This window comes from Harpia harpyja, chromosome 12 (assembly GCF_026419915.1).
Source record: "Harpia harpyja isolate bHarHar1 chromosome 12, bHarHar1 primary haplotype, whole genome shotgun sequence".
NCBI lineage: Eukaryota > Metazoa > Chordata > Aves > Accipitriformes > Accipitridae > Harpia > Harpia harpyja.
In genome coordinates, this window is record NC_068951.1 from 34,384,931 (window position 1) to 34,396,999 (window position 12,069).

A 12,069-nucleotide genomic window follows, 5' to 3' on the forward strand; every position below is an offset into this window, starting at 1 on the left:
CGGGGGGGTTGTGTGGGCTCTTGGGGGCACGGAGCCGGGGCGAGGCCGGGGTTGGGTGTCGGCTCTGGCGGGCCCTGGATCCGGTTGTGGTCTGGGGGCTGCGGAAAACCGGGGCTGGGAGGGGGCAGAGCTGGGGGGGCCCCCTGGCAGCCCGGGGAAAAGGGGGGGTGAGGAGGGGGGGCGGTGCTGGGGCACCGGTGTGCCTCGGCGGCTGGGGGTGCCCGGCGCGGCCAGCCCCGGTGCACGGCCGTGTGCCGGTGCCGGCGGCAGCCGGCGCCCCGGGGGCGCGCGAAGCAGGACGTGCGAAGCAGCCCGGCGCCGGTAGAGGCGGACACCCCACCCCCCCCACCCCCACCCCCCCCCGCGCTGTCCCCGCGCACCCCTCCCACCGGGGCGGCCGGCGCGAGGCCCCGCCCCCGCCTTCCCCGCCACCAGGTGGTCCCGCCCCTGCGGCCGGGGCGGCGCTCGAGCCTCGCTCCGACCGGCGGCGGGCACCCACCGCACCGGGCAGGGCAGGGCAGGGCAGGGCGGGCCCGGCGGGCGGCATGAGCGCCGGTGGGGAGGCGGCAGGTGAGGGGCGCGGGGCCGCCGCCCCCGGAGGACCGTTCCCCCGTGGCGGGCCGCGATCGGCGGGGAGCAGCCCCGTGCCCAGCCCCGGATCCCCCGTGCCGGAGGAGGTGAGCGGGGCGGCGGGGACGGGGGGGCTGTGTGCGGGTGCCTGGGGGTGCGGGGCTGCCACGGGATGCGGGGGTGCCCGCGGGGGAGGGGGGTGGAGGGGAGGTCGTCTGTGAGTGTGTGCGCCCGCGGACGGGCGGGGGGGGGGGTGCGGGCTCGTGTGTCTGTGTGTGAGCGGGGGGGCTCCTCTGTGTGCACGCGGCGGGGGGGTCGTGTGTGTGTGTGTGTGTGTGCGTGCGCTGGGGGGGGTTGTGTGTGTGTGTGTGTGTGTGTGTGTGTGTGCGCGCTGGGGGGGGTCGTGTGTCGAGGAGGGCTCTGCGGGAGAGCGCTCTGTGCCGGGGGGGCGGGGGGGTGATGTTGTGCCTGAGGGAGGCTTGGGAGGGTTGGGGGGGCGCTGTGTGTTGCGCGTGTGTGTGCGGGGGGGGGGGGCTCTGTGTGTGTGCGTGTACGGGGGGGGCTCTGTGTGTGTCTGTGTACGGGGGGGGGTCTCTATGTATGCGAGGAGCTCTCGGGGACGCCTGTGGGTGCGGGCGGGGGATGGTGCCCGGGGCGTGGAGGGAAGGGGGGGGTGCGGCGGCGGCGGCGGCACACGCGGGGTCCGTGGGGGTGCGGCGGAGCGGCCGGGGACCTGCGTGGCCGGGTTGTGCCGCGGCGTGTGCGTGCCGGGGCGGGCCCGGGGCTGGGGGCTGCGGGGGTGCTGGGGTGTGCGTGAACGGAGGAGGGGAGGGGGGGCTGTTGTGTGCCGGTTCCGGGGGTGGGGGGGTCCCGCGGCGGTGCGTGTAGGGGTGTCGTTCGGGCGGGGGGGGGGCCGTGTGCGTGGGGGGGTCGCACCCCCCCCCCCCGCACCCCCCCCCCCCGGCGGCCGGTCGGGGCAGGACCGGGAGCGCGGCGCCATCTTGGGAGCCATCAGGTGCCCGGCGCGGGGACGGGCGGCGGCGGGGGAGGTCCGGGGGGGCCGCCCCCTCCCCTGCCCGGCGGGGCCCGGCCGCGGCCGCCTTCCCGCGGGGGGAGCTGTGCAGCCCGGCCCCGGGGTCTCCCCTCGGTCCTCGGAGCCGGCGGAGGGGGACTTGGGGGGGGGGGGGGAGTCTGCTCCTCTGCCCCGGGCTCGGGGGGCGCGGGGCTGGCTCTGCCGCGGGCTCCCGGCCCTTCCCGGCGGTCCCGCAGCCAGGGCCGTGGGTTCCCGGCGTTCCGTCGGCGGGACCTGGTCCCGAGCGGCGCCGGGCTCTTCCGGCTGACCGGGGAGCAACCGGGGAAGCCCAAATCACTGTGCGCCCTCCCAGCCCCGGCGCCTTCTCCCTCTGGCCCCGAGTCAGCCGGCTGTGGGCGGACATCCCCGGCACCGGGGCTCCCGAGCCTCTGACTCACGCTCTGCCAGGCGGCTGCTGTGCTTTCGGGGTGTCCCGTCGTGTCGTCACTGTGTGTCCCGTCCCTGTCCCCGGTCCCCGTCCCCCCGCCCCCCCCCCCCCCCCCCCGCACCGTGATCTGGGTTTTAGAGGGAAGGGCTGCATCTGTCAAGCCAGATGATGCAGATGGGTTACGGGAAGGATAGATGTTCGGGTGACCTAAATATTATGTGCTTGTGTAATTGCCTGGCAGTCCAGGGCTGCCTGCCGGGGGTCGGTTGTGGTACTCGGCTCAGGTAGAGGTATCCGGGGAGTTTAATCGACACGTGGCGTTTGTTGCAGCCGTTGCAGAAACGACAGAGGACCGTGGAGGATTTCAACCAGTTCTGCACCTTCGTTTTGGCCTACGCAGGCTACATCCCCTACCCTGAAGAGGTAAGTGGGCTTGAGGGGTGTTCCTCTACAAAAAGACTGGTTCTTCTGGGCTCCCTGCCGTGTGCAGAGACCCAGCTCCTAATTCTTCTCCTGGAGAGTCGTTCTCTGTCCCCAGCCCCTTCCTCCTTACCCTGAATGTCTGTGCTGCGGTCTCCTGTGCTAGTCCTGCGTCTTCCTCTCTTGCAGAATGATCCCTGGACTCACGGAGGCAGCATGAGTCCCCAGAACAGCACGGGGAGCACTCAGGACAGCGATAGCTGGGCCTCATCCCACTCCTCCGACTGTCATGTCCTGACGGATGACGGGAGGAGCGGGAATGCCGTGGCCAGGGGGGCTGTGGACAACAGCCTGCTCGTGAGCTGCCCTGCCTTCCCCACCGGCTTCTACGATGTCCGGCCCCAACAAACCAAACGGAAGAAACCACCAGCAAAGAAACTCATTTTGGAGCAGGAGGTGGAGAAGAGGGTGCCACTGAGCGCTGGGAAGGGCTTTGGGGCAGAGCAGGACAGGGTGAAGGAGCTGGCTGCGCTGGAGGGACAGCTGCCTCCTGTGAAAGAGCAACTCTTGGAGCCTTCCCTCAACCCAGCTGGGGACCCTCAGCCCAACTCCCTCCTGGAGGAGCTGATGAAGGAGGAGAAGGACTGGATGCATGGAGCGCAGGGGACCGAGAAGCCAGCAGGAGATGATCCTCAGCTAAAGGAGCATGACCCCTGCTCTGGAGGGAGGAAAAGCCCCAGTTCTTGCAGTACCTTGGACCAAAGTGAAGGGGAAGATGCGAGCAGAGGGAGCTCCCAGCTTAGCGGTGAGTGCCCAAGGGAGCGCAGAGGGCCCTGTCGTGCTGCAGCCAGTGCCAAATATTGTCCCTCCCTCAGCCGGAGCCACCCATGCTGGCTGCAGGAGGGAGGGCTTGTCGATGGCCCAAGCCTCCCCCAGCAAGGGGAGTACCTTCGGGACCTGGGGGGACTGAAGAGCAGAGGGCAGGGAGCTGGCCTGCCTTTTGGCAGCTCTGTTCTGCAGAGCGAGCAGTACAGACCTGAAATGTGTCTGAAGTGGGGTGTAAGGCCGCCTTGCTCATCCGGTCTTTATTTTTTTCTCTTCCCCCCCCCCCCCCCTCCCCTTTTGTAACTTTAGCAGTCGAGTTTGCGGCAGCTCCCAACACCAAAGCAGAAGGTGAGTGGGGGGGGCTGTCCCATTTAACACTAGTGGAACTGGCTAGTCCAGCCTCAGCCGGACCTGCAGCTGGTAAGGTGGTTTCTGACCGGTGTCTCTCTCCCTGACCAGATGACGATGCCTGGGATCTGATCACCTGCTTCTGCCTGAAGCCCTTCGCAGGGAGGCCCATGATCGAATGTAACGAATGCGCTACCTGGATCCACCTCTCCTGTGCCAAGATCCGCAAATCCAACGTGCCTGAGGTTTTCATCTGCCAGCGATGCCGCGATGCCAAGCAGGAAATTCGCCGCTCAAACCGAGCTCGGACGGTGCCCCGCAAGCGCTTCTGTGACTGAAGCTCCTCCAGAGCAGGGAGGCCGGGGGTCCCCTTTTTAAACCGAAGACTGTAGCCCGGTTTGGCTAGACAATCAATGCACAGTAATGGCAGGGGAGGGGCTGGGCCGCAGGGCTGGACTGTCCCCCTTGCACTTCTGACTCTGGAAGCTGCCACGCGTGTCCTCCCTGGGGATCGCGTTGGCCATGGAGCTCGGTTACCCCGGGGGGGGGGGGGGGGGGGAGAGGAGGGTGGTCCAGCCTTGCACTAGGTCACTCGGAAACATCTCTGTCCTCGCACGAAGCTGGCTCAGTGCCTTTCCCCCAGGGCAGCTGAGGAGAACCTAGTCCAAGTAGTTTTTCTGTGGTGTGGTGGAAGCTTACACTTATCCCAAGATGTGACTCCCCTTCCTCCTTTTTCCTCACTGTTTTCCTTTCCTTGCCTCAGACCTTCAGGTGGGCTGTGATGGCAAAGCCCCAGTGAGCCAAGTTCTCCTGCAGCAAGTAGGTGCAGCCCAGCTGAGCTCCCTCCACATAGTGTGCCGCCCTCCAGGGCGAGAGGGGAAGGGACATAGGTCCTGCTGATGCCTGAAGCAGACTGGGGCTCTGTGTCTTGAGGGTATTAGTGGAGCCGTCCATCTCTGGCTCATCAGCCTTGTAGGCTGCACAGGGGAGGTCCTTCCCCTGGCCCATGGTGCTCCTGGTTTTGTTTGCTGTGCCCTTGGCCCCAGGATAGTCCTGTTGGGTCAGGAGCAGCAAAGGCATCCTCTAGTAGATGATTACAAAGGCTGTTCTTGCCGAGCAGCCCTCCTTGATTCACGTTCTCCAGTTGCACTGAGGTCTCCTCTGTGAAGGGGGGTGGGATTCCTGGTAGGAGACTGAAGTAAGTTATCCTCAGAGCTGGCTGTGGCAGGGCTCAGAGCCCTTCGGAAGGGGAGCAGGAGCGTGCTCTGGTTAGCTTTTCATGTTTTCCACTTCCAGTTTAAAACAACTGAAGCTTGTACGCTGTGGCCATCTCCTGCCTGCAGGGCTGTCTGGTGGAGCATCTGCTTCAACACCAGCTGCTGAGACCTGAGCATGGATGGAGCCAGGAGCTGGGAGGCCCTTGCTTCCCAGGACTCCCTCCATCACAGAAGTTGGTTTTTTTTCCTGGACATGTAGAGTGAAATCTAATGACTTGTCAAGAGTGGGCCCTGAGCCCCTTCTGCTATGCAACTGCTGCTCCAGAGACACGGGATGTACCCTCTCCAGGCCCCTAGTTAAGTTTGGCAGTGGAAGGCTTTTCCCCCTCTGTGTCCCCTGTGCGCGGTGTGTGTGTGTGTGTGTGTGTGATCTCCTGGGGCCCCACGTGCACTAACTGTTGGATCCCACCTTCTCACAGCCCCTCCAAAGAGCCTGGCCCATGTGCCTTCTGCACTTTCCCTGGGGGACGCAGACCCCGCTCCTGTCCTGGTGACACTCGGCTCGGCCCCCGGTGTGCTGCTGCCTGCAGTGGGGAGTGGGACAGCCCCCACTTGCCAGTCCCCATCACTATATTTCTAACTGGGTTCTTTCCTACTTGCACATCTGGTTACTGTGGGACCACAGCTGGGGGAGGGTGTGGGGCAGCCCCCTGTCACTCAGCAGCCCCCAGGCTCGTCCCTGTGCCTCTCTCCTCCTGTGGAAAGCCTGGGCCCCAAAAGTGCTTTATGTTTTTATAGTTACTTTGTATTGATATGTAAAATAGCAAATTCTGGTCCTTGCCCTGTGGAGTGTGGCTGGAGTCTTATGTATATAATAAAGTACTTTTGCCATAACGGTGGTGGCTTTGGCATAGTTCAGTGGCCTTGGGTCTCATGTCCCTCTGGGACCTGAGTGCTCCCTGCTCCCCTTCTGCCGTGGCTGGGAGGAGACCTGGCGTGGGGGTCCCACTCAGCCCTGCCACCCCTCCCAGGTAAACACCGAGCTGCACAAACAACAGGGAACAAGTGGGCTAGTGCATCTTGTGTTTAATAGAGCAATGACCGTCCCCCCCACCCTGCTGTGGTGCATGGGGATGCTCCACAGGAAGGTCCTCTGGAGGTGCGTGGGCTGGGGGACAACCTCTTTGATGGGCACCGTCTTCCTGAGGCTGCAGCCAACTCATTGTGACCATCACGGGTTAACTCCACAGAAGCAGCAGGTCCGATGGCTTGGGGAGGAAGGGTGGCCCGTGCCCCTGCTGTGACTCTTAAGGCACATCACTGTTTAGCTCAAAAGCTGTGTTTTGCTCTTGGGCTCTGACAAGCCTTCCCTGGCTCTGTCTCTACTCCAGAGTGGAGTTACGATTTAGTCTAGACAGCAGTTGAGGTGCCAAAGGATCCAGTTTTCTCCACAAAGTAAGTCTGTTATCCCAGCACAGAGGTATCACTGGCTTTCCCTGCAGATCCGGAGGGGTGCCAGCTTCCATCAGGCAGTGCTGTTGGGTCAAATGGGGGATGCAGTGAGGGGGACAGGGCAGAAGAAGGCACTGGGGGCCAAGCGCTGGCCTGGCTGGGGCAGGAAGAAGTCACTGATTGTGGGGACCCTTACCAAAGCAGGGTCCTGCTGGTACAATGTTTCAGTCCTGAGGCAGTTGCATTGGGGCAGAGGCAGGGAATGGTCCAAGAACAGCAGCAAAACTGGGCGTAATTTCTATGCTAGGGGCCAAAGCTGGGTTTGTGCGGCCAAGCAAGCATCCAGGCAGGTGGGGCAATGGGGGGGGCCTACTCCTCCTTGGCCCAGACAGAGCCACCTGCCTTCTCCTCCAGGTGGGGAATCACCGCCTCGGTGTAAAACTTCTCCAGCTTGGGCACCGTCTGCCCCCAGAACTTGGCATCGAACTCCACAGGAACCACGGCCGTTTCCTTGGTGGTGTGCACCACAAAGTCAGCCTGCTGGAAGCCGGCAGCTGCCAGCTGGCACTGGACTTGGGTGAAGTAGGCATGATCCTTCTTCAGGGCATAGGAGTCCCCGTCCACCTCCAGGCAGAAGTCCTTGTCCTTGCAGGCCTCCCGCACCGTCCTGTTCCTGTGCTTGTAGGGACACTTCACCTCCAGCAGCCCCAGGGCCTTCCCTGTGGCCGCCTCCTTGATGATGCCGTCCGGGCTGGCGGCGATCCACTTCTTCTCCTCATGAATGAAGAGGCCACAGTCATCCACCCGCACCGGCTTGCCTACCGCCTGCGACTTCAGCTGCTCATAGGCCCGCACGGCCGCTTTCTCATTGCGGAGCCCCCAGGACATGGCCGGCGTCTGCACCCCGGGGCTGGAGCTCACCACCGCTTTCAGGTAGGACTGGGGCACCTCGTCCGTCTTGCCGTTGGCAAACTTGCTGTTGGCAATCCTGGGGGCCACGGAGGCGGTGATGCGGTTCTCCCGCCACTCGTACCACTTGGGGTTGCTCCGCTGGCCCCGGGTCTCCTTCTCCACCTGCGGGATGTCCTGGCTCTCCAAGGGGAGCAGGAACTGGCCCCAGGCCCTGCTCGGGTCAGCCCCAGGCTGCTGCTTCTGTGGACGTGAGTCAGGTCTGGCCGGACCGGTGGCTCCTTTGGCATCAGGCGGCTTCTTCTGGGTTGCAGAGCAACTCCTGGTGGATGCTCTGTGCTGGTCCCCAGCATCTCCTCGGGCTCCACAGGATGCTGCGGGTCTCTGCTGAGAGGACTCTGGCTTTGCCCCCCGCCTCTGGCTGGGGCTGGCAGCCCTGGCAGCCGGAGCACTCCTGGATCGGCTGCCCGCAGCCACAGCCTTGGCCCGGGTGGCCGAGGTAGAAGGCGGCGGCGGCGCAGCGGGGGCAGTTTTGGAGGCAGCTGTAGCTGGCCGAGGGGATGACGTGCCGGTGGTGTCCTTCCTGGGTCTCCCCATCGCTATATGTCAGAGGGTCTCGTGCTGTGGGTATGGAATAAAGTTGAATGCACATCCCCAAAACAGAAATTTCCCTTTCTTTGGTCCTCCCTGTGCCTGCCTGTATTGGGTTTTCATGGCGAGGTTTTGGTAGCAGAGGGGCTACAGGGGGTGGTTTCTGTGAGAAGCTGCTAGAAGCTTCGCCCATGTCTGATAAAGCCAATGCCAGCCGGCTCCAAGACGGACCCGCCGCCGGCCAAGGCCGAGCCCATCAGCGATGGCGGCAGTGCCTCTGTGATAACAGATTTAAGAAGGGGGAAAAAACTGCACAACAGAAAACCGCAGCCAGAGAGAGGAGTGAGAACATGTAAGAGAAACAACCCTGCAGACACCAAGGTCAGTGAAGAAGGAGGGGGAGGAGGTGCTCCAGGCACCAGAGCAGAGATTCCCCTGCAGCCTGTGGGGAAGACCATGGTGAGGCAGGCTGTCCCCCTGCAGCCCATGGAGGCCCACGGTGGAGCAGATATCCACCTGCAGCCTGTGGAGGACCCCATGCCGGAGCAGGGGGATGCCTGGAGGAGGCTGTGACCCCGTGGGAAGCCCGCGCTGGAGCAGGCTCCTGGCAGGACCTGTGGACCCATGGAGAGAGGAGCCCATGCTGGAGCAGGTTTGCTGGCAGGACTTGTGACCCTGTGGGGGATCCACGCTGGAGCAGTTCGTGAAGAACTGCAGCCCGTGGGAAGGACTCACGTTGGAGAAGTTTGTGAAGGACCGTCTCCCATGGGAGGGCCCCCATGCTGGAGCAGGGGAAGAGCGAGGAGTCCTCCCCCTGAGGAGGAACAAGCGGCACAAACAACATGTGACGAACTGGCCGCAGCCCCCGTTCCCTGTCCCTGTGTGCTGCTGCGGGGGAGGAGGTAGAGAAAATCGGGAGTGAAGTTGAGCCCGGGAAGAAGGGAGGGGTGGGGGGAAGGTGTTTTTAAGATTTGGGTTTATTTCTTATTATCCTACTCTGATTTGACTGGTAATGAATTAAGCTAATTTCCCCAAGTCGAGTCTGTTTTGCCCGTGACGGTCATTGCCAAGTGATCTCCCTGTCCTTGCCTCGACCCGCGAGCCTTTCGTTCTGTTTCTCTCCCCTGTCCACCTGAGGAGGGGCACTGACGGAGCGCCTTTGGTGGGCACCTGGTGTCCAGCCAGGGTCAACCCACCACACTGCCCCAGGGTGCTGGCGTCCCCTGCCCCTGCAGGCTGCCACTGCGGCCCTGTCCCCACGCCTTCCCTCGGGTGACACACCACGGCGGCATGCGCTTGTGCACACACCCGCCCCCACCCCCCCCCCCCCAAACTCTGCCCTGCCGGGGGCCGGGGCCGGGTCCGCCCGCGGCGGCCTGTGCTCCTGCCCCGCGGTGGCCCGGCTAGCCCAGAGGCCAGGGCGGGGGGACAGCGGGGGCCACCTCCGCCGGGAGGAAGGAGCGGTCGCCCGTGGGTGCCGCGGCTGCACCGGGCCCAGGCGGGCTCCCCGAGGGCCCATCACCCGGCCAGCCGGGGACACCGCGCGGGGGCCGCGCACGCGTGGGGAGGCCGGCCCGGCACCGCCCCGGGAGACCCCACGCGTGCTGCGGGGCCGGGCCGCGGGGTCCGCAGCTCCCCCGGCCGCCAGCGGCCGCTTCCCCGGTGCCGCCGCCCGGTGCCGCCCGCTCTCACCGCTCCGCCGCCGCTCCGGAAGCGCGCCCCGCCCGCACCACGTGCCCGCGGCGGCGGCCCGGGAACGCGGGGGGTGGGGGGGTGGAGGCACACACGGGGGAACGGGACGCGGGGGGCCGGGGCCGGGTGCAGCCGGCCCGGCCGAGCCCCCCCGCCGCTGCCCGCTAGAGGGAAGCAGCCGCTCGGCCATCCCCCTCCCGCGGGGGATCTGCCCGGTCCCCCTCCCGCCACCCCCTCGCCTCCCCTTTTCTCCTCTGCTTCCTTCCCACACCACCCCTGCCCCCCCCAGCCCCGCGAACAACGTTTTGCTCTGGGCTGGGGACAAGCCCCCGCAGCTCCCTCCGCGCCCTGCCCACCCCCCCACCCCCCCCGCGGCCTTTCGGGGCGGTGTCTCTTCCAGGTTCTCTTCTCCCGGTCCCTCTCCCTTCTCCCGGCCCCATCTCTCCAGCCCGACTCCTCAGCCGCCGCTTCTGGGAGGGGGGCCCAGCCCCGCGGGCCCCATCCCTGCCTGCGGGCAGGAGTTCGAGCCCGGCAGGGAAGCGGGCCAGCACGGCCCTGCCCGGCACCCAGCACCCCAGCTTTGCCCTCGGGTTCCCATGAGAAGGGACGGGCTGACCTGACGGGACCCCCGCCGTGCTGCTGAGCCCCGGTTGCTGCTGGCACCGGTGCTGGCCCAAGCTGATCCGAACCGCCACGGTCCACCACCACCACCAGCGGCCTCTGGGAAGCGGGCCAGCAGCAAGAAGCCGGAGCGATCATACACACCGTCGGGCACGCCGCTGCCGTGCGAGGAGGTTCCCCCCGGCTTGCAGGGGCTGCCCGGCACCGCCGAGGCAGCCCACCTCGCAGCCCCGGCAAAGGGTTCGGCCGCCGTACAGGAAGCGGAGAGGCAGGCGTCAGCGGCACGGCCGGTTTCGCGTTTCCCTAAACCCACGGAGTTTCGTTTCCAGCAGCCAGCCTGCCGCCTCGACGAGGGCCGGCGTGAGCCGGCCGCGGGGAAAGCCCAGCGGCCCCGGTGGGGTGGCTGCCACGAGATCCCCGTGCCCACCCCACGGCTGCAAGCCCCCCGCTATTTTCGGCTGGGAAAAGGAAACCCGGCGGCCGCCAGCTCGCGTCCTGGGTCCGTGGCAGAGCCACGCTTCCAGGCCCATCTGCCTGCGCCAGCATCCTGGGAGGGTTTTGGTTAAGTCTGGGCAGGACGAGCGCTGGCAGCTTTCCCAGCTCCTCTCCCCAGGGGTCCCTGATGTCTCCAGGAGCCATCTCTATCTCTGCTGATGTTTCATTTCCCGCTGCTTTCTCCCTCCAGCCCCTCTGTAACTCTGCAGCTGGGCAGGCCAATATTGCGCAGGTTAAACCAAGGCGCGCCTGATTTTGACCAGAAACACTACCGACGCTCCGCTACCCCTCCTCGGGATCTCGTTTAATTTGTGCTGATTAACGTGCAGCAGGCAGCTGAACAGGAGACCCCTGCCCCTCTCCCTGCAGGCAGAGCCTCTGCCTGTGCAGCCCTCAGCTGGGTCTGAGGAGCCGCAGCTGTGAGGAGCGCGGTCACTCCCAGCCTGACACCGGCTGGTATCTCCTCAGACTTTGGGTTGTTTCCTCCCGTAGCACTAAATTCGCAGGGCTTATCAGTGACTCAGGATCTGAGAGCATCTGTAAGAGCTTTGTGGTCCATGCTCCCTCCAGCCAGCCCTATCTCTGGGTGATAGTTCAGCTCAATAAACCCAGGACAAGGTACAGGTGATTTGGGGATAAATACCCAGATTATGACCCATCTTTTGGGTAGTATAGCAGCTGCTGATGAGGGCTGCGTGGGATTGCTAGGGTGCTGAATGGAGCTGTTGGGCTGAGCTGGGCCTGCATTTGCAGGGTTTAACGCACGCCTTAGCTCAGTGCTCTGCTGAAAAGCAATGCCGACCTCTCTGGGGGTCTATCTGTGGCTGCGACGAGCTGCTGTAAGGAAGCTGTGACGGTGCAGAGCGGGGACACGCACGCCTGTCGTCTGACGCTGGTGTGAGCGCTGTACGGAGTGGGATGGAGCCCATCTACATCTCCCCGGCGCTGCTGCGGATCACCGGTGGGCTGGGGGAGGCTCAGCTGTGTCCCTGGCGCTGCGCACGCTGTGGTTATTCACCTGCTGTAATGCCACGGCCACAGACCGTGTCTGACGCTGTGGGCTGGCCCAGCTCTGTCACCCTGGCTGGTGGCACCGACCCAGCACTCGCATTTGGATGCTTTTCTTCGCCTCAGCTTGGCCTAGAAACAATATCTCAGAGAAAAATCAAAGCTTGCTGGTTTTTTTTTTCTGGGGCTAGAGCGGCTGCGGCGCTTGCCGAGATGATGGGAGCGGGAGCCCCGCGCGTGCCGCAGGCTGCGTGGATGTGCTGCGGTGCGCGCTGTGCCTCCAGCAGCTCGCAGAACTGGCGTCTCTCATGGAGGGGGGGTAATATATGGGTTAACATCCTTCTTCTGCGGTCATAAATGACGGGGAAGGAGAGCAGCTGCACACTTTAGCTCTCCACTCTCCCTGTGCCGCACAAGGAGGGGAAGTGGCACGCCGTGGGGCATCTCGCATGGGGAGAGGG

General features: G+C 64.8%; 2 protein-coding genes across 8 annotated transcripts; one reads left to right on the forward strand and one right to left on the reverse strand.

Annotated features, from left to right (window-relative positions):
* The first annotated feature begins 458 nt into the window (after positions 1 to 458).
* On the forward strand, positions 459 to 5,734 carry LOC128149415 (PHD finger protein 13-like). Of its 5 annotated transcripts, XR_008237634.1 has the most exons (6): positions 463 to 677; positions 2,361 to 2,453; positions 2,640 to 3,255; positions 3,585 to 3,623; positions 3,735 to 4,251; positions 4,287 to 5,734. XR_008237634.1 is itself a non-coding variant. In XM_052804590.1 (5 exons), exons 1-5 carry the CDS (start codon positions 546 to 548, stop codon positions 3,959 to 3,961), a joined length of 1,107 nt encoding a protein of 368 aa, XP_052660550.1. In that variant the 5' UTR covers positions 463 to 545; the 3' UTR covers positions 3,962 to 5,734. The 5 variants fall into 5 exon arrangements, 4 of the variants coding, with proteins under 4 accessions (XP_052660551.1, XP_052660550.1, XP_052660553.1 ...); XM_052804590.1 differs by having other exon boundaries at positions 3,735 to 5,734; XM_052804593.1 differs by lacking the exon at positions 463 to 677 and adding an exon at positions 1,532 to 1,585 and having other exon boundaries at positions 3,735 to 5,734.
* Positions 5,735 to 5,908: 174 nt separating this feature from the next.
* LOC128149419 (uncharacterized) lies at positions 5,909 to 10,362 on the reverse strand. Of its 3 annotated transcripts, none has more exons than XM_052804600.1 (2): positions 10,250 to 10,362; positions 5,909 to 7,822 (listed from the first exon to the last, which is right to left on the reverse strand). In XM_052804600.1, exon 2 carries the CDS (start codon positions 7,796 to 7,798, stop codon positions 6,662 to 6,664), a length of 1,137 nt encoding a protein of 378 aa, XP_052660560.1. In that variant the 5' UTR covers positions 7,799 to 7,822; positions 10,250 to 10,362; the 3' UTR covers positions 5,909 to 6,661. The 3 variants fall into 3 exon arrangements, with proteins under 3 accessions (XP_052660560.1, XP_052660561.1, XP_052660562.1); XM_052804601.1 differs by lacking the exon at positions 10,250 to 10,362 and adding an exon at positions 10,101 to 10,191; XM_052804602.1 differs by lacking the exon at positions 10,250 to 10,362 and adding an exon at positions 9,485 to 9,563.
* Between the last annotated feature and the right edge of the window lie 1,707 nt (positions 10,363 to 12,069).